Genomic DNA, 27,559 nt, shown 5'->3' on the forward strand with positions numbered 1-27,559 from the left:
CGGTGGTGTGTGGGGGGGGGGGCAAACGCTCCGCAACTTCCGGCGGGGGGCCTCCCGCGAGTGTTATTTATTTATTATTTACCTCGCCGCTCGCGGCCGCGTCGAGAGTGGCCGCTCGCTGCTGCAGGTAACGAGTCGGCGACTCTCCCGTGTCTCTCTCTCCGTCTCTGTCTCTCTGTCTCTAAGAGGCGAGTAGACACGTGGACGTGTTTGTGTCGCGCGCCCCGTGGCGCTGGTGGGAATGGTGGAGCGAGCTGCCCCTCCCCGCCGCCCTGCCCGTGCATCGCGGGCATTGTCGTCAACTTGAGGCCGCTGGCCTCGGGCGCGTCGTCGTCGTCGTTGTTGTCGTCGTTGTTGTTGTTGTCGTTGTTGTTGTTGTGTCACCCCAACCACTCCCCCCCCGGGTTTGTCGGCCCGCGCTTTGTGCTGCCGGCGGCACCGCGGGGTGGGTGCGGCCCTGCCTGGCCTCGGGGTCGACGCCGTCGAATGGCGATTCGCGGCCCCGTGTTTTGTGAGCTCCCACCCCCCTCTCCTCCACAACAGTGTGTGTGTAGGTGAGTGTGTGTGTGTAGGTGAGTGTGTCGTGTGTGTGTAGGTGAGTGTGTCGTGTGTAGGTGAGTGTGCGTGTAGGTGAGTGTGTCGTGTGTAGGTGAGTGTGTCGTGTGTAGGTGAGTGTGTCGTGTGTGTAGGTGAGTGTGCGTGTAGGTGAGTGGTGTCGTGTGTTTGTGTGTTTGTGTGTGTAGGTGAGTGTGTTGTGTGTGTGTGTAGGTGAGTGTGTGTGTCGTGTAGGTGTGTGTCGTGTGTAGGTGTGTGTGTGTGTAGGTGAGTGTGTGTGTGTGTGTAGGTGAGTGTGTCGTGTGTAGGTGAGTGTGTCGTGTGTAGGTGAGTGTGTGTGTAGGTGAGTGTGTCGTGTGTGTGTAGGTGAGTGTGTCGTGTGTGTGTAGGTGAGTGTGTCGTGTGTGTGTAGGTGAGTGTGTGTGTGTAGGTGAGTGTGTCGTGTAGGTGAGTGTGTTGTGTGTAGGTGAGTGTGTCGTGTGTGTGTGTAGGCGAGTGTGTCGTTTGTGTGTAGGTGAGTGTGTCGTGTGTGTCGTGTAGGTGAGTGTGTTGTGTGCGTGTGTAGGTGAGTGTGTCGTGTGTAGGCGAGTGTGTCGTGTGTGTGTAGGCGAGTGTGTAGTGTGTGTGTGTAGGCGAGTGTGGCGATTGTGTCTGTGTGTGTGTAGGTGAGTGTGTCGTGTGTGTCGTGTAGGTGAGTGTGTTGTGTGTAGGTGAGTGTGTTGTGTGCGTGTGTAGGTGAGTGTGTCGTGTGTAGGCGAGTGTGTCGTGTGTGTGTAGGCGAGTGTGTAGTGTGTGTGTGTAGGCGAGTGTGGCGATTGTGTCTGTGTGTGTGTAGGCGAGTGTGTCGTGTGTGTGTGGGCGAGTTTGTCGTGTAGGCGAGTGTGTGTGGGCGAGTGTGTCGTGTGTTTAACACCACATAGTTACAGGCTATTTGGGTCAGATCGCGTAAATATAAATGTGTCGTTAAACTCGCCACCACCCGACACAGGTCAATTAGTAAGGGGTGTTACGTAAACAGAACATGCCAATTCGTCACTAGTACAGCACCACCGGTTGTGTTGGAGAGCAAAGCCAAACCATTCACAATCCGAGTACGACGTTTCGCCAGTAACTACAACCGGCATCATCAGGCTGACAGCAGCTAGATTGTGTTGTGTGTTACTGTACGGTGTTGTGGGGAGCGGTAGTGTAGTGGTTAGCGCTACGCTGCGCTACGAACCCGGCGAGCCGAGTTCGATTCCCGCTCACGGCCACCACCGGTGACGATTATCTGAACCGGTCTTGGGCCTCCCCTAGGTCGACTCAACCTCAAATGAGTACCTCGTGCGGTGCGTACACATCGCCACTGGGGAGACAAAGGCGGCCGGGCGTGGTGTTGGCCACCCACCCCCTCGTGTGCTGTGCCGGCCTTTATAGGTGCTCGCTAACAGCACTTTCCCCAACAGTCTGTTAAGGCTACACGGGAGATCTTTGGTGTTGTGGGGAGCGGTGGCGCAGCGGTTAGCACTGCACCGCGACGCCTCGACACGGCGGATAGCCCCGAGTTCAACCTCGCGACCAAACAACCGCGGCGGGAGAGATTTGAACGGTTCCGGGCCTCTCCTTGGGTGGACTCGGCCTATGATGAGTAACCATAGTTCCATAGTTCATTTATTTGGTATAGCCCTGTGAGCCATTCGGCTCTTGAATCGGGTGCAACCGCAACAAACCAAAACATGAACACGAAAACATCTTAAAGTGATTATGTGACTGCAAACAGAAAATCCAGGAAAAAAAAACATCAAAATATTCCTGAAATACACCAACGCTGTGTGCAAAAATCCCAGTTGGATGCAAGTCAAATAACAAGACAACTAAGATTAAGGCCATCAGTCTAACTCCGTACTACAATAAACAAAAACATGGCCAAAACACACAAAAAAAGTTTTCGAAATCACAAAAATAAATAAATGCAATGTAACAGTGATCATAGGGACTGTGACCGAATTTGTAACAATAAACTACATAAATAAATTATAACACCAAAATCTAGAGCCATATTTTAGGCCGCTGAATAGCAGTGGCAGCTAGGGGTGTACAACTCCTCTTTTTCGAACATAGATGGACTCGTCCATCTGAACTAACTGTCAAATCGCTCTCCGTGGTGCTTACGTTAAAAAACCTGCCACTTTTTTCAAATTTTCTTGCTGTGGTTTTCACACCTGATGATGATTGCTTGTGTTGCAGTCGAAACGTCGTGATAATTTTATTGTTTTATATTTTTATTATTTCATTGTTTCCCTTTACGTGACTTTACCGAAAGAACCAAGAATGTGAATCCCTCAGTCACGAAAGCTTTAAATAAAATGTAACCCCGGTGTGTTAAACGTCAACAACGCCGGGGAGACAAAGGCGGACGGGTGTTGCGTTGGTCACCCATTCCCTCTCGTGTGCTTAGTCGACCTTCATTGGGACTCGCGAGCGGCACTTTACTCTAATAATAGTCTGTTAAAGGTGAGAGGGGGGTTCTTTGTCTTACCTTTGTCTTGTGTGTGTGTGTTGTGTTCCTGATAGAAAGGGTAGATAAACGGGCGGCGGCATAGAGAGATGCGAGCTGGCTGATCCGTGTTGCGAGTGATTGTGGGGGGTGAATGCGAGTGAATGCGAGTTTCACGGGCTGGATGTGGCACGCCAGGCTTTGGGAGCCGATTCAACTTCACAATGACTGCTCTACCAGTGGCGGTCAAGGTCGACCTTGGTGGAAACAGCTCGTGAAGGGCGCTACTGGGCAGTGCCTGGCTAGGTGCACTTTTGCGGATACTGTTGGCCTTAATAGAGGCTCGCTGACAGCACTTGCCCAATAGCCTCACTTAACCTACGGTGGTGCGCGAAATTGTGAATCTTCGTCTTGACAGCGACGCGGGCCACAACGAGCGGAGCGCCTGGCGGCGAAGTGGCAGGTGGCCCAGTGGGGGAGTACAGGCGGTGCATACCTCGGTCTTCTCGGCTCACGCGCTGCACCTTGGGGGGGGGGGGTCCGGCCTATGACCTCCTGCCAGCGAACCTTTGACCCTTCATGTGGCCTTAAACGTGCACCTATCCTGGCCGTCGCTTGGTGGGGAATGGCGGCTGTTTAATCTTCATGCGGTATTCTCGGCCTGTCATGCCATAGAAAACAGCTGCTCTTCCAAATCATTCCACTTTGGTTTTGTGAGTTAAGTCAACCCCCGCACCATTGGGGGTAAGGAGGCTTCTGATATGAGCTGTAATCTTTTCAACACACCGGTGCGCTAAAGTAGTGAAATATTTGTCTTTTGTCAAGGTGACAAATTTTGTATTGATTGGCCATGTCGGGTGGTGGAGGGTTGCAACACATTCATAAATAACGCGATCTAACCCACAAACCTTTATTATGAATTCGTAAATCCTTGTCTGGTTTTACTTCTTTTTTGTTGCAATCCAGCCCTGTCATTCCACAAAACACGGCTGCGCATAATTCCCTGTTAACCCTTTAACGCGTACATTAATGTTGTTCCTTCTTGTACAGTGTTGGGGTTTCATGTCAGTGTGAGGGGTTTAAAAGATGTTGCTACCATTCCATTTCCTGATCCGCCCCTACTGGACTTCTGTGAAAAAGAGCTTCAATGCTCAGCGGATTTCTCCAGGATAAATAAAGATTCAGATTCCCTTCATTATAGAATTTCAATCTTTATTTATCCTGGAGAAATCTGATGAGCTGTGAAGCTCTTTTTTTAAAAAATGTCCAGTAGGGGCGGGGTTAGAAAGTTACAACAAACAATACATAAATAAACGATACCAGTGCAAAGTATATGAAAGGTAAGCAAATTACTGAATAAATAAATATACTAAAACTCGACTACGTTTATTTGACCAGGTAAAGCTCACTGAGCTATGAGGTTTTTTTTTTCAGTCGACGGGCATTCCTTAGCTTCAAGTTTATTATAGTTTCCAAGTTTAATGTTTATTTTGTTTAAACAGCTGAGAACACGGAAGAGACGAGGGTAGTCTCATTTACATGACTCAGGGTCACCAACATGTAATTTGTTTTAGTTTGTTCCATATGCGTTCATGTAAGGGTATGATGTATGCGTCTGTGTATTATTACTCGCAAACAACACTTGCCCCAACAGTCTGTAAAGGCTATGTGGGGGATCTTTGTTGATGTACTGTATGTATCTGTATACATGCGTGTTTGACGTGCATGTGGGGAGCGGTAGTGTCACGTTTAGAGCGCTGTGCTACGAACCTGGCGACGCGGGTTTGATTCCCGCTCACGGCCAACACCAGTGATGATTATTTGAACCGGTTCTGGGCCGCCCCTAGGTCGACTCGGCCTCAAATGAGTACCTGGTGCGATGTGTAAACATCGCCACTGAGACAAAGGCGGCTGGGCGTGGTGTTAGCCACCCAACCCTCGTGTGCTGTGCCGGCCTTCATAGGTGCTCGCTAACAGCACTTGCCCCAACAGTCTGTTAAGGCTACACGGGGGATATTAATCTTTGTTTGACACATGGTCCTGTTCTGTGACCTTTAGCAAGTCTTCACTTCTCCAGGTAACATCGAAGGGCACCTCGCCTGGCAGCAACGCTGTGGTTCAGTCGATGCCACTTCGTCGCGAATGGCACCTGTTGCATGTGTCTCGTGTGTGTCTTGACGTCCCTTATTTAACCACGTGTTGAAGGAGAAAACTTCACGTTATGTTGCTGTTGTTCAGAAACAGCTGTGAATCGCACAGCTCGTAGTTTACGAACAAAGAATACAATCATCTCTTTAAAGAGCACATGTAAAACTACAAATGTTCACTTTTCCCTCGAATACATTCGACAATTAAAAACCATAAATCCATTACTTTTTTTTCGTAATCTCCATTGAGTTATACACAATGCACACGGCGACCCTGCACGTGCATTCAGCGCAACGTATGTGCCTAAGGTCCAATACCAGCCACTGTCCATATTGTATTCCGGTCACATCCCCTCTTAAACGTCCGTGTTTATAACAAATTGAGCCTTAAGTATGGGCTGTTGTATGCACACACTGGGCCAATAATTGTCCCTGCTGCACGGGCGACGTGGTCGCTTGCCGCGAGTGCCGTGCCCGTTTATTCCGCACGCGGTGATTAGTACAGTGCTGTAATCGGAGGGAGCGCTGCCTTTATGTGACCCCTAGAGTTGCTCAGGGTGGTGTGTGAATGCCCTTACTAGTCCATTCTGCACAATTTTCGAGTATTTTCCCATTAACTTGGAAACATAATGGGGAGAGGGGGGAAAAAAAAGCGCCGTGCACATTTTTTGTTCGTATAATATATTTGAATTCAAGGGACCGTGATTGTGAGCATTGTCTGTTGTGTACAATCAGATGTTCGTGGGCAGCAGCTGGCCTTGGCATCAATTGTAGCTCTGATATGTGTAATATGGTAACAAAGAGACTGCTTTTTGCTGTTTACAAGGCACGGGAGAGACGATGTCAACTGTGATACAGTCTATTTAATCAATTAAAATGCACTTATTCCTGCTGGTCAATCGTAACACGGTCAGTGATATCGTATTCCTACTGTCGTCAGTTCCACCAAGTGCCCCAGCCAGAGCGATGTTTATTCACAGTCTTCCCCCGTCGACCGTTGTCTCCTATCAGCCATGGAGGACAGGACAGAGCGCCGTCCGTCCGACTCGCGACAGAGCCAAGACTCGCAGCTTCACATCAAGTCGGAGGCTTGGTCGACCGTCCCTGTCAAGTCAGAGGAAGGTGAGGGTGGGGTGGCTGGGTTGCTCGGGGCTCAGAGCTCCTGGCCGCCACTGCTGAGATCCTGGGTCCCATTGAATGCGGATTTCGGCTACCCATGAACAAAACTGTGTTCTCAAGTGTCGCCAGTTTACGATGTCAACCCGGTCACAAATGACTGTACAAGAACAAAACGTCACATTGGCACTTGGTTCGTCACTTAGTTTGGGCAAAATTTCAGCTTTTTAGAATTTAAAACGTTGGTTTTTATTGTAGCAGGTTCTCCCTTTGTCGGTGAATATGGGAATAAAAGTGCCCACTTGCGTGTGGATAACAAAAGGTCGCTTGCAGGGATATCGGAAGAAGCTCTATGAAGTCTGCTTCTGCGGACTGTTCTCTAATACACGGGGTTTGCTACTGCTCTTTGCGAGTTCACAATGCTCGTGACGTGACGGCCTTAGCACAAATGGAACAAAAAATGGAATAAGATTTAAACAGAATGTCAAACATGTGTCGCTGTGACAGTTAAACTGAGAGTGGTGCAGCTGTGCAAATTGCATTACCATTAGAATGGACACGCGGGGCTGGGCATCTGAGAAGTCGTTGAATGACCACGCCGGCTGCGAGTAGGCAGGCGTTGACCCCCAATGCCGTGTTCTCCTACCTACCGTGTTCTCCTACCTCCCCGGACAGTCAGGGAGCCGTGCCTGCCCGGAAACCCGTCGGCAGTGCTCTGTGAGCAAGACGGGCAGGGCCTAGACGTCGACTGGCTGAAGGTGGAAATTGCGTGCGACGGAACGTACAACCAGAGCGACGCTGCGGGTGAGCCGTATACCCCTCCCTGGCTGGCACGGAGCATCTGTTCCCGCTCGAAATTAGAGTCGTAGCTCGGTGATTTACAAAAAAAAAAAACCGTTAGATTCATATTCGCGAGCAAACGAACAAGCTGACAGGCCGGTCCATGAAGAGGACTTCCGTTTTGTTTGGGGAATCAACTGCACGAAGAAATGTGCGGCAAAGAAACGGCACAGACGCGTGCGTTAGGTGTGCATGCTTATGACCCGCGCCGGAGTGTTGCAGCACACGCACTGCTGCGAAGCGTGACGACGTTGCTCTGTTCAATAAATATTTGTTTTGAAAGTTTTTTGTTACCAATCTTTTCAGAAGGCTGTATAAATCTGTGCATTGTCATTGCTAAGCTGCATAGCTGGTTTTGTAGCCATAAGGGGTCTTGTAATTATCAGGAAAAGGGTTGTGCTCACACAAAATGTACAAGCGTCATATTTCATGTGCGTAGCCAGAAGTAGCTCCGCAAAAAAAACATGGGTTATTTAATGCCGTTCGGTTTACCTGGGTTATGTGAAGCATAAGCTGAGATGAATGGTGACGGGCGTGTTGAGTGACGATTGTATGGGGACATGGACAAGGGTATAGGAGCCTGCTTTGTTTCATGGTGCGTGTGTGCGCGCCTGTGTGCTTGTAGGGAGCGGTTAGTGTAGCGATTAGCGCGCTGCGCTACGAACCCGATGACCCTAATTCGATTCCCTCTCATGGCCAATACCAGTGACGGTTATCTGAACTGGTCCTGGGTCTCCCCTAGGCCGACTCGGCCTCAAATGAGAACCTGGTGCGGTGTGTAAACATCGCCACTCAAGAGACAAAGGCGGCCGGGCGTGTTGCTGGCCACACACCCCCTCGCGTGCCATGCCGGCCTTCAAAGGTGCTACTCGCTAACAGCGCTTGCCCCAGCAGTCTATTAAGGCTATACAGGGCACCTTTGTATTTGTGCGCGTGTTTGGCGCAGACCCTGGCGGAGCGGCCAGCCCTGCGTGCGACCAGCAGCAGCTCTGGTACCAGGGCCCAGACGTGCTGGACTCGGGCGAGGTGTCCCAGGACGAGGTGGGTACGGTGTGCGCCCTCGCCTGCCGGCATCCCCGTGGCACACAGTGGGGGGAGGTTAGCCGTGCAAGTCCAGAGCAAGGCGCAGCCCAGAAAACAAAGCGCCGCTTATTCTGTAGAGCGGCGTTCCTCAAACTTGTGATGACCCCGCGGAGCACTTGGCCGATGCAAACATTTCTGCGGACCACCCAGCCTGTCACCCCTGGTGCATTCACTTATCTCTCTAAATAGCAGTCATACAAAACTGTTCATATTACCGGAATTAAAACAAATTTACGCAGCTCTAAGGTTTATTTTTAGCGGGTGCATTTACAGCTTAGGTTTAGGGTAGTTTAATCAGGGTAGTTTACCTAACTGCATTTTTTGTTAATTAAATATAAACATTGTCATTATTTCCGGATCAAGCTGCATTTGCATCACAGCCACCGGGAACCACCTGGAGGACCGTCGTGGACCACCGGTGATCTGTGGACCGCACTCTTGAGAGCCACTGCTGTAGACTAAGACGCGTGCCGCCCTGTGGTACCCGGGTTGTGCGGCATGAGTTGGGCGCCACGGTGATGGGATGTTAACAACCTCGCCTGGTATACAGGAGGCTGTTGGTTCGATCCCGACCCTGACGCCCGCTGTATATTTGGGGTTTGCATGTTCTCCCTTTGGTCGTGTGGCTTTTTATGCGGGTCCTCCGGTTTTTCCCTCCGCATTTAGAAACACGCCTTTAGAGCAGGGGTCCCCAACCCCCGGGCCGCGGACCGGTACTGGTCCGTGGCCTGTTAGGAACCGGGGACACACAGCAGGAGGTGAGCGGTGGGTGAGCGAGTGAAGCTTCATCTGTATTTACAGCCGCTCCTCATCGCTCGCATTACCATCTGAGCTCCACCTCCTGTCAGATCAGCGGCGGCATTAGATTCTCATAGGAGCGCGAACCCTACTGCGAGGGATCTAGGTTGTGCGCTCCTTATGAGAAGTCAGAATCCGACACTTATTTTAGTCCGCGCCTCTTTCCCGCACTGCGCACTTGTCTCAGTCAGTGTTGGTAAGCCCACAAGCTAACTCCTAGTAGCCAAAATGAGTAAAAAACAAACGTCGCTGGAGAGCTTCTTTGAAAAGGGAGAGACCCAATGATGAACCCTACCCCCCCCCCCCCCCCCCGGTCCGTGAAAAAATTGTCTTCCATGAAACCAGTCCCTGGTGCCAAAAAGGTTGGGGACTGCTGCTTTAGAGTATCTGGTTGCTATAAATGTCCACGTGATAAGCCACTTTGTTGACCTATTTGTGGCCAGGTCGCTTCTGAAAAAGAGCTATATGAGCCTTATCTGGTAAAATAAAAATAGTTTATAGTTTAAAACCGTTGTCCTCAACGGTTGGTTCCCCCCCCTGTCCCATCAAAACCGCAGGGGCCTTGTTACACCCCCCCCCCCAGCCTCCTTGGCCCCCACCCCTTTTGGGTTATTTGGGCCACACCACAAAGAGAGAGACCACATGTCCACGTCTCTAGTGAACACGATGTTCCGAAGGTATTTGTTCTGCGTTGTGTTTGTGCGTTTTGTCACCGCAGCGTGACGCTGACATTCCGCGCGCACGTTTGAAATTTCCCCCGGCAGGGTGCCCAGGCCGCAGCCTACAGCCGCGATCGAAAGACCCACGGGGTTGAGAGGCGTTGGTTTAAATCTTCATTCACGAGTAATTAGCCAAGTTGCGGTCTGGCACGTCGACATGTGTTTGCTCGCATGATGTAATTTCATTGACGTAAAAACACATAGAAACTTAGTTGGGGATTTTAAAATGTCGCTTATCGCCTAACACTTAATGTATGCGGGGCATGCGGAGAGACACAATCTAGGTATGCATCTACACAATGAGAGTTATATTTTGAAGTTCAATGTTTCCAAATGGGACCTTTTTGCTAATATCACAGTTTGAAAAAATAATAATAGGTTTTACCTTTTCTGACAGTAAAACAAGAGCTGTTAAGATGTTCAAACACTGTTCGCCTTTTGGCGTTCTCTGGTCTGACATTGGTGAGACTAGGCCCTAAAGAAGGCTTTCTCTGATGTAGGCCAATCAGTTTCAAAGAAAATACCAGATTATCAAGAGCATGTTTTTTGCATGTTCACCACAAGTACGTATGTTTAATGCAAACGTGGTTCCTTGCAAAACATTTCTATTTGGAGTTTGAACATCCTCACACCTGTTTTATTGCTAGAAAGGGTAAAACCTATTCGTATTTGTTCATACTTCGATGTTTCCGTAAGTCTTGCGAAGCTTTGATAGATACCAGGCGCTCAGGATGGCAAGCGAGTATTTACGGATGTCGCTTGATGTTTGGGTGGCTGGGTGAGCGCAGTGGTGACAATCGTGCCTCACAGCAACAAGGGGCCTGGGTTCGATTCCTGACTCGGCACCTTTCTGCGTGGAGTTTGTGTGCTCTCCCCCTGTTCTGTGCATCGCTTTTCTCCAGGTTCTCCAGTTTTAATGTAGCTGGTATTGCCTAAACATTCACATGCTGAAAAATAACCTACAAATTACTCATTTGGGATTATACATCGCAGTATTTTCCCCCCTCCTGTAAGTATCTTGGGACTTTCTTGGATAAACAATAGTAAAAAAAAAAATCTTTTTTTCAGGGCCAAGCCACTGGAGGCGCAGAAAAGTAAGTTATCCCATTTTTATAGTTTTAATGCATTGCACCCATATGTTGGAAAAATATCATTGAACACAATTTATCCTGTGTTTCGTTTGTTGTTCTTCCCCCGCACCTCCGATTAGCACAGTTGGCTACGTACGGTGTGAAAGAAGTTCAACATACATACATAAATTTAGATTTAACTCTGTAAGCCTATCTGTTTCCAGATTCCTGTCTGTGATTCCAAAGCTTCAAGACATCTCAAAGTGAGAAACTCACTGCGTCTTACACCTGCACTCATACGCAGATGCCTACAGTGAACATCTGATGCAGTTACTTAGCCAACAACGTCAGCGAAGTTCATAGAAACTGTAACCACACGGTAATAGTGATATCATGAGTAGGCCATTGTGTGCCGGCGCCATGGTCCAAATTTGCCAAATGATAAAAATGTCCCGCAATTACTCAATTGGGATTATGGATTGAAATCATCGCCCATTACTGGCAGACTATTGCCCACTTACAGGCCAAGTGCCGAGTCACCTTGGGACAGCTGCCACTCAGGGTGCCCTTGGAAATGTTTGAGATGCGTTGTGACGTTAACCGCTATAAGATGCCCCTGTATAAAAGATGGCACCGTATCAAAAACAAATAATTACCGTCATGAAGCAGGCGATTGACCGCCGGTGAGCGAGTAACTGGAGTGAATCGGTGAGCGGTGAATCCTCTATCAACCCTAACCGCTTTAGGTTTGCATTCTACCGAGTAAACTTTTGTAGAGCTAAGAGTGGGCGCCACAGTTGCGAGATGTTAACTAGCTCTCCTGGTATACAGTAGGTCGTCGGTTCAATGCCCACCCTGACTGACGCCTTTATATTTCTAGTTTGCATGTTTCTCCTCCAGTTTTTCCCTCCATGCGTTGAGAGTATTTGGCTACAAGACATTTCCACGTGATAAGCCACTTCGTTGACCTATCATTTGTGGCCATTGTCACTTCTGAGAAAGAGCTACATAGCTCAGTGGGCCTTACCTGGTAAAATAAACATAGTTTCTAGTTTTGAGTGGGGTTTGTCGTTGTGTGCGTGTGATCCTCAGGGTGCTTGATCGGTTCCCCAAGTACAACCGCATCCTCGTGTACTACTACCTGTGCAAGGGCATGCGCACGCAGGAGAAGGCCAACCCGCTAATCGCTGAGGCCGCAATGAGCGCCGGGGTCACCTACCGGCACGTCTACGTGAGTGCCTGCGCCGCTACACACCACACGGCATGCGCAGACATGATGTCGAGGCCGTTACGCCGCAGTGGGGATGGTGGTGTCGGTTTCTTGGGGGAGGTCTTCAACCAGCAGTGTATTAATCTTCGCTCATAATGATGTTTCCGAGTCACACGAGATGACCAAGCACAACCACGAGCCACAGTCCCCACCTCGGCTTGAGAAAGATGGACAGAGCCAATGCGTCAGCGCTTTCAATGTCAGTTGGAAAGCATTATAAAATAAGACCTAACAGCTCTACGTGCGTTCCGCACAAATTGCAAAGGCTCCGTGCCCTGACGCGGCACCTCCTTCCCTTCCCAACCCCCACCGCCCCTGCCCACTGCAACTCAGAACTTCATCGGGAACTTCCGGCGCGCCAGGGGGGAGTCGAAGCAGCGACCCCCGCGAGTGTGGGATGGCGATGAGGACCTGCTGGCCAGCCTGGACCTTAGCCTCAACTCGGCACAGTCGGGGCCTCCGCCAGCCCCGTCGGCTTCCAACGCCGCCCGCAAGCCCGGTGCTCCACTCGCACGCCTGTTTGAAAGCGGCTCTGTGACACATTTTTGGTTTTGGTCGTGCGGACGATGAGGCGGTGGCGATGGTGATGATGGAACTCTGCGCGTCGCATCGCAGGAGGCATCGTTGTGTCCGCTTGTCGAGTTGGGAGCGCGCACGTTAAAGGAAGGCGTGAACCAAGACCGAGTGTATCTTGTAGATGCGTAACTAGCCAGGCCTCGGTGTGCCTCGGGATGTTAAGATTTCATTGATGAGAGAAAGAAAAAAGCTGAAATGAATTTTAGGCGTGCCGTTATAGATTTTTGTGCCGTCACTCCCACGCACGTGAATTCATCAATAGTAACCGATTAGGTGACTCGGCGGTCAAGCGAACGGCTCGCAATAGGAAAAGTCGCAAGTTCAAATCCCATTTTGGGGGGGAGGGGTTAACCTCGTCCTTCATTACTCCGGGGGTCGGTGCAAAATTCACTCTTGAGTTAGGGCACTTGCACGCGTAATTGTGCACTTTACAGCAACTTTTGAAGTATTTTTTTCTCGTTCATCACGGTTCAATATCTCTCGTGTCGGGCAGCCTGGGTGACACAACCCAGGGACACGCCTACGACGCAAGACGCGTCGGGGCTGCGGGTCTCCTCTCGCCGTGAATTGAATCTCCCGTTGCCGCGGGTCAGGTGCGGTGGACGAGGGCCGGGAGGGGGCGCCGGAGGGCAACGCGGCCGCCCAGGCGCCGTGCCCGCCGCCCGGCGAGAGGCGCGGCGGGGGGGAGGAGCCCGCCGGCGAGGAGCCGCGCGAGATCTTCCAGCACGTCAAGAACCTGCAGCGCTTCCCCAAGTACAACCGCGTCCTCGTCTACTACTACCTGTACCGCGGCATGCGCACGCAGGAGAAGGGCAACGCTCTCATCGCCGAGGCGGCCGAGCGGGCCGGCATGTCCTACCAGCACGTTTACGTGAGCGGCACGCACCGGCGGGGACGTGTGTCGGCGCTTTGTATTCATAATTTACACGCCTTCATTTATTGAGCACTGCAATGCAAGCGGGGGGTGCGTGCGGTGGGTTAACCCCACCGGCCTCTGAATCAAGTGAGCGGCCACGGTTAATATCGATTGCGAGTGATATCTGAACTGGTCCCGAGCCAGCCACCGTCACCAAGGCTGTTGCACTCACCAGCATGGTGATTTTTGGTCAAATAACCACTCGACAGAAAGGCGGGGTCACTCTTCTGCCTCGGGTCATTCTCTGACACCTCGTGTCAGAGAGTGACCCAAGACAATGACTTCACAAGGCTGCCTCTCACGCCCACTTCAATGGGCCTCTAAATGCACGCCGGGGGCACTAGACCCTGTGTATGCCCTGCAAAAGGTGTTCGTCTCACTTGACTCAAACCTAAGGTTTTAATTCCCAGACATGCAGTGAGCCAAATTAAGTGTAAAACCTAATTAAATACGATGGGTGTTTGTGAAGCCATCAACTCGGTATGCTACAGAACCTGCTTTAATCACAGCTGGCTGCTTGATCTTTGTACTCGGCATTTCAGTGGTGCCGGCTGAATACTCCGGCATGGTGCTTGCCTCTTGGGCCAACCGGGCAGCCTCCTTCCTACATCTCTCCTCCGCTTGTTTTCGTAGAACTTCATCGGCAATTTCCGGCGGGTGCTGGGGCAGGCAAAGACGCGCGTGCGGAGGGAACCAAACTGGTATGAGACGGGTTTCCCCAGCGCTGGCGCCGGCACCGGCGCCACGGTGACATCTTCATTCCAGTCGATCCCCCCGAAACTGGCGCAGCCCGAGAACCAGGGTACAGCGATGTCTTCCGATCCACACTTGCCCCACTTTCAGCCCCTTCGCCTCGTGGCCCGGTACCGGCGGAGGGACGGCTGCTCACGCCGCATTGTTCGCAGGGTTGCCAAGCGGACACTGGCCCGACGGCGCCGGGAAGGCAGACGTTCACAACGACTCGAGCTTTGAGGCCCTGCACGGCTGGGGCGAGAGGGAGGAGCCTTCGGATGCGGAGGGTAAGCCAGCGTTCGTTCAGAGGCCTTCATCGCTATGTGGGGGCAAAAATATGTTTTGTTGCATAATTGCCGCATTGTGGGTTGTTTCAGCAATTGTGATATTCGTGCTAAATACATTTCTCTGACTGCTTTACGGAATGTAAGCAGTCGTTAACAAAATTGGAAAAAGGCTGCTCACAAAAATGGGGCCTGCAAGGTCTTGTATTTTCTACCCCAGTGCTTTGCAGTTGAACGTATTTCATATTAATTGGAGTGTTTTTATTTGACAGCCGTTTTTTTTTTGCTGGGCTTTTTGCCTCCAGCATGCGAGAGAAATAAACGCATTTGAAGCAGGGGGAGGCAAATGAGCACCAAATAAAACAGAAAAAGGTGAAAATGTTAAATGTTTTGACAAAACTGTGGGGCGCGGAGCGCAGCGAGCCGCACGGCGGAGTCGGAGAGCTCCCACGCGGAGTCGCCACAGCAGGCCGACGTGGTGACAGCGGCCGGTTGCTCGCTGGCGGACGACAGCTGGCCGTGCCTCGGCGGGTACGCCGACGACAAGCTGCCAGAGCCCGACGGGGGCGTGCCGTGCATTGGGGACGAGCGCATGGATGATACCCCACCGTGCGAAACTGAGCAGCCGCCGCCGCAGCCGCCGCAGCCGCCGCCGCCGCCGCAGCAGCAGCTGCAGCAGCTGCAGCAGCAGCAGCAGCAGCCTCAGCAGCCACCACAGCAGCATCAGCAGCAGTCGGGAATGGTGGCTTCCCCGTGCAAACGGCCCTGCTCGCGACCGGCAGAGGAGACCTGTGCAACGGCAAGTCCGCACCGAGCGCCCATCGATGTTTTACCGTCATTATATTTCTCGAGCCGGCGTTGGTGTAGGGCATGCTTGTTGTACACTTTGGAGGCGGCGGGGCTTGGCTGCACAAGAGACTGGGAGAGACGGCAGTGTCATCTGTGTTACCCCGGCGCTCGTGCTGCGTTCGCGTTCGACGCCAACGCTGGAAGCGATACAAACTAACGCTGTGGCAGCTGTGCAGGGTTGCAGTGCGTCTGCGCCGGTCATCTGGAACGTGCCTTACATCGCTCGTGCACAGATGGTGCTTTCGCAAGTGGGGTTCAAATGAACTAATTAACCAGCAAGCATGATAATAGCGCTATTTAGATGCAAATTATTATTAGTATGATAAACGAGTAGTGAACCCATCTGTGCAGGCCTTAGGTGCTATTGTCTCCTGCCGCCACACAAAACACTCAGCATGAGGCTTGGCAAGCTCTCCTGGATAAATAAATGACAATATATAAGACAATATATTTATTGCACAAAACTGAGTGCACGCAGCACTTTGTGTACATTTTTTATACACGTTTTGCACCGCTTGAATAATGTAAGAAGTAATGCACGAAATGTGGTGTTGAATGCAATGGATGTCATGCTTTTCGTACATACATTAGGCATTTTGACAGTGTCTCTTGCATGTTATATCATACAGATGGTGGACATGGCAAGTCCTGAAAAGTGAGTGGACTATTTTAAGTACCAAAATCACACTTTGGTATCTCTTTCTGCATTCACCGTGCTAAACAATACACACGATTATTAACTATTGATCCTCATCTTTATCTAACCGATTGTGACGTAAATATATGGTTAATGAGTGTTTGAAACGATTGGTCATTTCAGCCAAGTTGGATGGTAAACTGTTGGGCAGGCGTGCTGACAGGCAACGTTTTATTTCTTTTAATATATATGGGTTTATTAAGTAAGATATGTTTCTATTATTAATGAAGGATTTATCTTTTAGTCAATAGCAGACTATTAGTGTAACAATTCAAATGCCCATTTAAAAGCTGATCATTAGAAAAAAATGTATATCACGTAATTCTCAACGGTGTAAACAAGTGCAGTCTCCAACTCTTATCATCCACTCTGTCCGGAAGAAGGGCCATTGCCTGAAACGTTGTCCATTATAATACATTTCCTTTTAAGGCCACGGCGTCTTTGACGAATGTGTGGGGGTTCTCTTGTAACGTTGCGTGTGCATGCAGGTTCCTCGCTGATCTGCGCTCAAATAAAGAACTGGCAAAGTGAGTTTTCTGTTCCCCCCCCCTCCCCCGATACTGTGACCGGTGCTTTGTACTGGGCTCAAGTTGAGTCTGAATGAAAAAAAAAGAATTGGCAAGGTAATGGCTGGGCTTGTCTGGCACAGCTTTTGTTTCACCCACGTGCCTGCATCGGACCCGAATTACTGCGATGGCCAAATTTGGAATCTCTCGTCCGCGAAACGAATCTACGTTGCCACGTGGATATTTGTCTTGTCGCGATATGATGATGTCATATATATCGTACGATATATATTGTCGTATCATCATATCGTACGATATATATATCGTACGATTACAAGGTTCACGGTATTGGAACGTAACGATGTTATTGCTCATTAATTTTTTAAAAATCTTTCTAAAATTGACAAATTAATCTATTGAAGTTCTGAATAAAAAGCTGTATTACCCATTAAATATTCTTGTTTTTCTGCATTACGACTTAAAGGAAGCCTGGCCCTGAAACCCTCTGGCATTTTGGGGGCGCTTGGTTGCGTTGTTAAAGCTTCGTGGTCTTTTCGCGGTCGCGCGACTGCTTGTCTTCCCGTGCAGGAAGCTGCAGCGCTTCCCCAAGTACAACAGTGTCCTCGTCTACTACTACCTGTACCGCGGCATGCGCACGCAGGAGAAGGGCAACGCTGTCATCGCCGAGGCGGCCGAGCGCGCCGGCGTGCCCTACCAGCACGCCTACGTGAGTGGCGCGCACCGGCGCACGGTCGCTGGGCCCCCGTCTAGACGACGGCATGCACCCGTGCGTACCCTCGCCGCCGCTGTGGCCCACGGGCCAGAGCTGCCGATCGGTGCCACCTGAGGCAGCGGCACACCTTCCGTCAGTCTCGTTTCTGTGGCTCCGAATGATTTTGCTGATGAGGCCGATCCGGCATCGACAGCCTCTGCAGTCGCAGCTCGGGCTGCCCCTCGCACTGCTCCTGCTCTTGTCGTCGTCGTCGCCGCACGTTTTCCAAGCGCTGAGGTCCCTGCAGCAGACTCTGGGAGCCAATTTGTTTGCACGGCGAATGAGAGCAAACGATTGGATAGCCTCGCTTGTCATCGGCCGCGCGGAGAAATTAGAACCGCTTGAAGTTGTGCCGCCTCGGGTGGAACCGACGAGTGAAGTGTCCTTTCTCCCTCGCACATCGGTGCCATGTCGTTGGTATCGGTTCTTGATTTTTTTCTGTCCTATTAACGCGATTTCGGTCGCATTATTAGTTCCAGTGTAACATTAGCATACCGTTTGTGTGTCGTTTGCGCAAGTCGTAAAATATCAATTCTTACGCACGCAGTATGATTTCACGAGAGAAAGAGTCGATGTTAATTGACGAATCTGCGTATCATTATGTGCCTGCTGACGAGACCAACCATGCACTTGTGTATTGAATAGAACTCTCTAGCGGGAACGTGCTAAGTCGGTGTTATGCGTGCGTGGCCGCCTTGTTGTAGAACTTCATCGGCAACTTCAGACGTGCGCTGGGCGATGCCAAGACGCGTGGCGTGAGGGACAAGAGCCCTTTCCAGAAGATGAACTTTCAATCGCCGCTCGCGGGTCAGGGCAAAGCCAAGATGGGCCCCCTCCCCTCGGCCAAAGGCAAGTACTGCGTGATGGCCCAAGCCCTCGGAAAATAGATTGAGAAAATGTAATTTCCTTCAGCTGATAATTCTGTTGCCTGCGATTCCAAGCACTTGGCACATGGAACAACCCATGTGTTACGTAGGGGTGGCATATACGCCCTGTAAAATTGATGTTTTGAATGAAGTGGCAATGTTGCTCCTTAATGTTGACAGTGTTGAACGAGGCCTTGCCATGCATGTTGATGCCATTGCTCGTCCTGTGTTTCCCAAAGGAAGTCTTGACTCGAGGGTATTGAGGAATGATCGATGGAATGAACAATTCGAACAAATTATTCTTAAGTGCTAGAGTGAGCAGGGATTTCCCTCTTCAGAATTCCCAAACAACAACCACGTTCTGTGTTACAACTTCGCCACCTTCTGCGTTACAACGTCGCTCTCGTGCGTGCGTTACGGTTTACAGCAAAGCTGCTTCACGCCACCGCTGGTGCCCGGGAGCCTCCAGGTCTCACCGCAGTGGCTACGCCGCCACCCCCCTGTGGCCGTGACGAGAGGGAGCCTTGCCCTCCCGTGACCCCTGACAGCCCGTCAAGCACCATCCGCCGCAACCTCCTCCGCATCCAGCAGCTGGTAAGTCCCTCCCTCCCTCTTCCGCCACCATTGCATTTACATTGCATTTATGGCTTTTATTTTGGTGATTTCGAAAGCGTTTTTTTGGTTTGGCCATGTTTTTGTTTATTGTAGTACGGAGTTAGACTGATGGCCTTAATCTTAGTTGTCTTGTGGTTGTTGTTGTTCTTTGACTTGCATCCCACTGGGATTTTTGCACACAGCGTTGGTGTACGGTGCTATTTCAGGAATATTTTGATGGTTTTTTTCCTGGATTTTCTGTTTGCACAGTCACATAATCACTTTAAGATGTTTTCTTGTTCATGTTTTTGTTTGTTGCGGTTGCACCCGATTCAAGAGCCGAATGGCTCACAGGGTTATACCAAATAAATGGAACTCTGCTCCCTGTCGGCACAGTCTTTAGTCACCGACTCGGGCCTTCCTAAGCTTTTCAGGCCGAATGTCTTCAACGTACTGAGAATCCCAACCCTGTGTTGGCGAGGTTTCCGGTTGTCACCGTGACTTCCCGAGACACTCTCGCAGCCCCATCGGTAGGAGGTCGTCGCCCCAATATTGGGAACCTGTGCATTTGGTGGGTTAACAGGTTTTTACAAGACTGGATTGGCATGTTCATGGCGGGCAACACTAAACCCTAAACTAGTTTGACGTTCACATTCAGGGAATTGTGTGTTATCGGTAGACCGATGCACGCACGCGTTGGTGCCATACATCCGAAGGGCACAGCCGTGCGAACCGAGCGTGGGTTTGTGGCCTCAGATGGAGGAGAACCAGCGTCTGGGCTGCGAGGGGCTGGGCCTGGCGGTGCGCTTCCCTCCCGACGCGGCGGCGGCCGGGCAGCAAGACGGCGCGGGGCCCCTGGTGTGGACGTTCGGCTCCAATGAGGGCCTCCTCCTCATGGAGGACAACAGCATCCAGAGCTACCTCACCCTGCTGTGGAGGGCCAAGCGCTGTAAGCATCGCCGCTATCGCGTCACCAACAGCGACACGTCGCCCCCCTTCGCTTTGCTTGTTTGCAAATTGCCCCAAGTCGTTAGCGTTATCCCAGGTTGCGTGATGAATCTTTGTCAACTGTATTCGCTTGCTAAGTTTTTTTGATCGTGAGAAATAAAATAAAAGTCGTTAAGCAGTGGGCGGTGCACTTTGAAGGCAAGCGTTGGTGGATCACGTAGATTTGTAAAACTCCAAAAGGTGATGGGCTGCTCAAGTGGCCAGGAGGGTACAGCAAATGAGTTCACAAACTCAAAACCTTTCAGTGTAATCCCTCCGTGCGAATGGGTGGTTTTCCACTGGGCAATCTGGTTTGCTTCCACTCCTTAAAAAAAATTCCCAAACATCCCAAATCTAGCACCTTCTTCGAAGGTCGTCTTTAGACGCGTTGGGGTTTTCTTGTTTTTGCGCATTGATTGTTATGTTTATGTGGGCGTGCTTACCAACATTGTTTGCGTATCGCCCACATTTCGTGATATTGCGTTAATCCTCCCACGTTGCTTTTGTCTTCCCTTTGCAGTGAGGGACGCCAATGAGAGACGAGCTCTGTCGCTAGGTGGAGACGGCACAAAGGTACACTGACGCGTTGCACATCGCGCAGCGTGCGGGCAGGCGGGCAGGCCGGTGGGGGGTGTGGGCAACTCTTGCCGTAGCCCGTCCAGCAGCGCGCGATGGCGAAACGACTTGCCCTGAACTCGTGTCAAACCTGTCCTTCGCCCGCACCTCCCAATCGGCACGGTTGGCTGCATACTCTGCGAAATAAGTTCTACATACATACCAACCTGACGCCCCCCAGCATGTCAACTGGTGACAGGTTCACGTCTTCCCGCGTTTTTCTCCCGACAGGTGTCCAACGCCTCCGAGCACGGCCACTTCGGCGACAAAGACGAAGGGCGTGCCCTCGCGGAGACGAACGCGGAGACGCGCAACGGCCTCGACGCCGCCGCCAACGCGGGCCCAACCCGCGGCCGCTTCCCCGGATTCCCGGAGCCTTGCAGGCACCACCACGTCTCTACTGCCGGAGCGGGCCTCTCTGATGGGGGGCGACCGCGGGCCGCCCGCGGCGGTGGCGCTGACGCCGGCCAGGGCTTTGCGCCGGCGGCGCCGGACTTTGGCCAGCCTCCGGCGGAATGCCCCTCGGCGGGCTTCCGCCATCAGCAGCAGCAGCAGCAGCCTAGGTACATCAACGCGTTCACGCAGACGTCCTCGGGCAGGCCGAACGGGCTGGAGCACATGGGCAGGAGGGCCGAGTCGCCCGCGCAGTTTGTCATGGCGCGGTCGCCCGGTCTGCACTGGAACCCCCCGCTGGCGAGCCAGGCCCCACCACAAGCAACGCAGGACGTGCAATATGACATGTGGTGAAGGGCCCCCGTTCGGTGACCCTCGGCGAGCGCCGCACGTCTCTCAAGAGGCATTCGCCTGTTCGGGAGGGCTGCGACCGCAGCGAAAGGAGCGAGGATGGAACGGACCTTTGTGCACTCTTCGTCACTTCCACTGAGATGTCCGTAGAGACTTCCCCCACGAGCGGAGGATTGGATCAAGTGTTGGAGATGGCTGTGCCGCCGTTGTGGACCAAATGTAGGAAAGTGCCTCTCGTGTGTCTGTAGCGCCTTCACTGGCAGATCAGGAGTATGCATCGTTTCTCTGGTCTCTCTCGTAAATGCAAGCTCGTGTAGTTTATGATTTAAAAATCAAGTCTTCTAAAACGGTGTAGTTTATTTCATTTTTTTTTAGCCGAAGATGATCCAAGTTGGCTACTAATCTGCAGTTTTCAGAAATAGAAGGTAAGGCATATGTTACAACAAGCTGATTAAAATGGGACTTCAGGCCAAAAATAAACTCCTAAAAAAAAGTTTGTTTTTTTTAAACAACGGTTTTATTAACAACTTCGTTTAACTCACGGTTGAGAAGTACGTCAATGGCGCCTGGGACACACGGCGCCTGCTTTGTGTGCGAGCCGATTCCACAGTTTAGGGACCGCGGCGTTTTTGAGCTACACAAATATATATAATTAATAAGCTGTCCATACAAAAATTGTAATTGCTTGAAAGGAGGCAATTAATTTATGATTTGATGCCGATTTTGATACAGGCATGCATTGTCTCCGGATCTGAGTACTGTGCAAAATTTGGAATTGATTGGACAACTGCAAGTAGACTAACTTTTGATTACAAGATTTGACCACGACAGACACAAGTGAAGTTAAATAAAACCGTTGAATAACACATGATGTATTTGGAGGTATTGTTGTCCTTCACGCCAGGCGGTGCACAATGACATTATTCATAAGTTAACACAAGTGTGGGGCGTCACGGTGCCGAGATGTTAACTACCTTGCCTGGTCTACAGGAGGTCGTGGGTTCTATCTGGACCCTGACGCCTGCTGTATATTTGGATTTTGCATGTTCTCCCCGTGGTCGTGTGGATTTTTCTCTGGGTCCTCCGGTTTTTCCCTCCAAATTTAAAAACATGCGTTTAGAGTAATTGGTTGCTATAAATTTCCATATGATAAGCCGCTTCGTTGAGCTGTCATTTGTGGCCAGGTCACTTCTGAAAAAGAGCTGTGTATCTCAGTGGGCCTTACCTTGTAAAAAAATAATCGTTTTTATATATTCAAACAAGATCATGAAAGATTGAAAAATCATTGGCGTGCGCCACCCTGAGCTCCGGCTGTTCCTTTTTGTAAAAAGTGAAAGCTTGAATTTATCGAGGCGAGAACTCTCGTTTTGCTCGGAAGCAGCACCCTTGCCGTGCTCACAGCAACGTCACACTTGGCGCCCGCGCGCGCACAGGCAGCCCGTTCAAAACACAGGACCGCGCCTTGAACTTGGTCCTCCTGTCAAAGATTATGCAACGTGCATTTGTAACTTAAGTGCGGACGGGGAGCATCATTCACGCTGTAATTAAGACAGTCCACGCGAGCGCTGTGTATTAACCTCTCTCACACTACCCACCAACCTATAGCATTAGGCCTGTGGTGTTGCACTTTCTCGATTGCGCCGCCCTTTAGGGGCACGTGATGTCGGAGCCCGTAAAGTACTCTCTGGGTTTTTTTTTTATGAGCGAGCGTTAATTTTCAACTGTACAAATTGGCAGAGGCAGTTAAGCAAAACTGAACTTTGAATGGTTTGAAAATTGCATGCGTCAACTGTGAAACCGCCGACTACATTCATGTTACCACTTAGTGTCACGTGTCAAGCCAAATCAATTCTGATTAATTGGCCAATTAAGATACTGCTGTACCGTTGTGGAAGGAATTTGTTTTATTTTGAGGCATTCGCTTCTAATCATGCCACAGGCTAAATTATTTTATGCAAAATTATGCGAATGCATTTTATTTTTATGCATGTAGGGTAAGATTTGTTTTGTACAGACTGGCAGCAGCTACAGTCATCACTGATGTGTGTATATATGTGTTCAAGATAGCCACCAGGCTGTACAAAAGAGACGTGTCTTCAAGGCTGCTCCACTGCCCCCTGCACCGATCAGAGAGGACAGATCTCAACCTCTGTGCTTCTCCATGCAGAGGCTGGTGTTGACCGGTTCCAACCTAGTGTTTTTTCAGCCGTTTACTAAACATTTCTTGCTAAGATCAATTATGGATAATGTGGGTATGGTGTACCCCCTAGCTGCCTGGGTGCAAATCATCACGTGCTCTGTGGCCCCCACGTGCCGGGCCGTAACACATTAACTCTGCTAGGCCAGGGTAGCGTTCTTTTCTGCGGGCCCCGGGTGAACTCTGTAGAGGCCTCTCCTGGCACCGGACTGGTCAGATGATCATGGGGGGGTGGGGGGGGGTGGTGTGAACCTCCCACAGGACCTGTTACCCAACCGCTTTCCGGGCGGCGTAGGTGGTGCTTTGCTCCGTCTGACGCTTCCATGTAGGTGCCTACACTTGTCCTCTTGGCTTGGTGCACTAATTGTCTTGGGGCTGCGGTGGAGGTGAGTTGGCCCCCCAGAAAGGTGTTTCCCAGCCAGTGCTGCACCCAACTCAACATTTCGCAGGGGACAACTTTCAACGGGGGGGGGGGGGGAATAAAAAATCGAAAATCAAATGTAATAGCATGTGAATTAAGGTTTTATGTTATAAAATGTATTAAAATGGGTATTATTTATTTACGATGTTACATTCAATGTTGGGGTAGGGGGGTAAAAGCCCCCTGTTCACCTATTGTCCACCCCTCCTGGGTGTGCCTCTGGTCTTCGTGGCTGAGTGGTTATTCAGGGAATGTACCTGTCAGTGATTAATGTGGGTGCTGCCAAGGCCCACGGAAAGCCACGTTTACGCAAGGAATGGATCTCACATGTTGTGGTGAAAACACGGTTCACAAACGTAACTGATGAGGGGACCTCATTCTCCTTAACACAGGTGGAGTAACGCCCTGGGCAGGAGACACTGGTGTGCTACAGTTTTGGGTTAGCCAGCATGAGTGTGTAGCTTTTAAGAGTGCGTTTGCTGTGAAATGCAGTAAAATATTCACAATCTCACATGTAAGTCACTCTCACAATGACGGGCTGCATGGTTAATCCGAGTGGTTTTTGTAGAAGCACTTTTTAGTTATTAAAACATTGCAATGACATGAACAAATGTACATCCGCTGTTTTTATTGATTTGCATTGTGTATGATTTTGTTGTGATCCGTGCATTATTTTGCAATGTGTTTTTTTATGAACATGTTTGAGTGATGTTGTCGACACGCATACTGTGGAGGTAGCTGCTGCATCAACTTTTTGTCCCCTTCCTCAGACTTGGTCGTTTCAAGTTAACTAGTAATAGGAAAGTGGCTTTGTGCAAATTGTAAAGAACGGACAAATCCCAGCACACACACACACACTGTGTATTGTAAAAGTATGTTATGACATGCAGGAAAAGCCCTCAAAATCACATGTAAAGCAATGACGGGCCACGCGGTTAATTACAATTACCCGCGTGGCCCGTCATTGTCGCTGGGGTAACAACATTTTTATTTTGCCACACAGTTGGGATGAAGGAGTAAACCAGCAGCCAATAGAAGAATGCCACATCAGAAACCCACGTGACACCTGGCGCGACGGTTATGGATTTAAAAATCTGTCCTGGTTGGGGAGGATAGTCGAGACTTGGTGTCCTCGGCGGTCTGATGGATTGTGTGCGCGCTGCCTCCCGCCAGTCTCGGGTGTCGCCGACGAATTTGTCGGGCCGGGTCGGATGCGACCGAGGGCAGACTGGTCGGTGTGCACCAGGCTTAAGTTTAAGCTTTTTAGTCCGTAACTAAGCAAGCTATTGTTGACATTCTAACATCAACTTCTGCGTCTCCATGATACAAATTCACTTATTTGGTTTCTGCATTTGCAGTGATAGACAAAAAAACGCAACACATTCGTCAACAGTTCTATTTTTTATATGTAATAGGTGACGTTTGAGGCAATGGCCCTTTGTCATGACACACAGGAAAACGCCATTGCCCAAAATGACACCTATTATATATTTGTCTTTTAAGGCCACGGTGTTATTGATGAATGTGTTGTGAGATGTATTATATAATTTAGAAACTTACCTCCTCTAAAAGCATGACCTAATGTAACCTGCTTTGTCTCTAAGAGCATGATATTGATGGGGGATCAACGTGGTTTCTTTTTGGTATATTAACTGCTGAAAATATGCATCCGCTATTTTTCCTGGAGTGTAAGTTACCTGGATTTGTAGATGGTAATGCTCATAAGTGCTAACTAAAGAAGCGTCACTTTCGGTTACAGAACCGTACATTTACATCTAAATTCGTCCTCTGTTGCATCGTTTAAATGTACATCTCTCAATTGACAACGTGCACGAATATATTCAACAGTTATATCTTTATGCAATTACCCAGCAAATTAAATTATGCCCCTCAATTATGTGGAAATCTGAGCCCAGGTTTTAAGTTGGGCTGCACTTCCTGATTGAATTACAGACTTCAGAACCCCGTTAAGTGTATCCAAATGATATTGTATACATTATGCTGTATATATAGTATCTAAAGATGTATGAATAATTAAGCAGGTTAATGCTATATTATATTTTTCATGGATATTTCTTTAAAAAAATATAGCTATTACAGTGCACATACAAATGTTATTAGTTTTGTGCAATTGAATATACATCGTATGCTCGTTATGGAAACGATAACATGAAATAACATTCTCCCGATGACAAATCAACATGTAGAAACGTGTGATATTCCTGCACACAAGATCGTATTCCCCGACTCGAGCTCATGGGATTTGGACACTGCGGCCTGACATTTACAATTTACCGTGAAACCAAGTTTAGAGCTTTGTTCGAGTTTATTTTGTCTAAGCAGGTGAGAACTCTCAGGAGAGGAGGACAGCGGAGGATCGTTTGCAAGAGCGACTTGGGTCACCAGAATAACAGAAGCGAAAACGCTGAGAACGACGCAGCAAAATCGAAGTCTTGAGCACACCGCATGACAAGGACGTTTGCCTCATCCCGTACCCGAAAGCCCCCCCCACCCAATGATCATTACAAAACTGGCAGCACAAAAGGGGTGGGGGGGGGGTCCTTGACATCGTCCTCCCCAACACCAGTGCACAACGAGTCGCAGTGGGGGTTTTGTTTTTCTGCGGGGAGATTCACTCGCCTCCGTGTCCCGTGCTGTGTTTGCCACATCCGCACGTGCAGGCAGTGACCAGAGGGTAGGGCACCAGCCGCCAGCTGCACTTCTGCAGAGGCGGAAGAGGGGGCTGAAGAGGGGACTGCCCGTCGACGGATGCGCTGCGTAACGCGTAGCAGTGCCACGCCAGGATTTTGATGTGCGTCGACTGGGCCGGCGCGCAGGACATCCCCGCCGGCCAGGAGCAGCCTCCGCCGCCGCTCTCTTCGCAGTGGCTGCGCCGGACCCAGCGCGGCCAGAACACGGAGCCGAGGTCGTGCCACGAAGAGGCGACGCCGCACTCGGCCTTCTGCAGCAGCCAGCGCGTCATGAAGGCCGCGGTGGCTTCTGTGGCGGCGACCGCGGCTCCGGAGTCTGTCAGCACGGTGAAGTTGAGGGCCCTCGCGGCGGCGTGCAGCTTCCTGCCCGCGGCGGTCACGGCCGAGCTCCGCGTGGCCAGGGCCCCGATGTCGCCGGTCGTGCTGCTGCTGCTGGGCCTCTTGACTGACATCCAGAACGGGTCGAAGGACGAGCCCAGGATGTTGTGCAGTCGGGCGGACTTGAGGTCCCTCTGTTTGGGGAAGTACAGATAGTTGTCCTCGCGGTATGGAAAGCTGAACGCGCCGGTGGTTCGCGAAGGACGCAGCATCGGGCGAGACATTTGGCCCACGTCGCTGGGCCCGAAAGCGAAGAGACCGAAGTCACCTCTCGGATCGCCGTCTCCTCTCGACTCGTCCGAAGCGGCCACTGCGCAGAGGGCGAAGTTCGCCGACAGCAGCAGCAGCAGCAGCACGCTCTTCACATCCATGGCTGCGTTGAAGTGTGATCGCTTGAAGCGCGCGTTGCTTATTATATTGGCAGCTAACCCGGCAAAACAACCTTGCCTTTGAGACATCACAATGTTGACGCCAAGGTTGTTCGGTGGCCTCGTAAACAACAAAAAAACACACAGTCTGCGGACGAAATACCAGGCCGGGGAAATAGGAGGCAAATAGTCAAGGCGAAGGGTCAGAGTTCGCGGCCTCTTTGAAAGGAATAGAAACAGTGACGAGAAACGTTTGTGCCGGGAGTAAAAGC

The 27,559-nt window shown here is 50.6% G+C and overlaps 2 protein-coding genes across 2 annotated transcripts; one reads left to right on the forward strand and one right to left on the reverse strand.

Annotated features, from left to right (window-relative positions):
- Window positions 1-24,441, forward strand: LOC116951402 (uncharacterized). The gene is made up of 20 exons (XM_032969952.2): window positions 1-127; window positions 6,190-6,300; window positions 6,970-7,098; window positions 8,081-8,175; window positions 10,803-10,828; window positions 11,029-11,067; window positions 11,897-12,035; window positions 12,408-12,573; window positions 13,244-13,521; window positions 14,200-14,368; window positions 14,472-14,585; window positions 15,002-15,381; window positions 16,061-16,086; window positions 16,617-16,655; window positions 17,223-17,361; window positions 18,111-18,255; window positions 18,700-18,866; window positions 19,623-19,815; window positions 20,374-20,426; window positions 20,700-24,441. The coding sequence occupies exons 2-20, from the start codon at window positions 6,192-6,194 to the stop codon at window positions 21,213-21,215; spliced, it is 2,922 nt and encodes a 973-aa protein (XP_032825843.2). The 5' UTR covers window positions 1-127; window positions 6,190-6,191; the 3' UTR covers window positions 21,216-24,441.
- Window positions 24,442-27,559, reverse strand: LOC142930782 (noggin-like). The gene has a single exon (XM_076073684.1). It carries the CDS (start codon window positions 27,375-27,377, stop codon window positions 26,463-26,465), a length of 915 nt encoding a protein of 304 aa, XP_075929799.1. The 5' UTR covers window positions 27,378-27,559; the 3' UTR covers window positions 24,442-26,462.

This window comes from Petromyzon marinus, chromosome 43 (assembly GCF_048934315.1).
Source record: "Petromyzon marinus isolate PM22_M1 ecotype Great Lakes invasive population chromosome 43, UKy_Petmar_22M1.pri1.0, whole genome shotgun sequence".
Classification (NCBI taxonomy): Eukaryota; Metazoa; Chordata; class Hyperoartia; order Petromyzontiformes; family Petromyzontidae; genus Petromyzon; species Petromyzon marinus.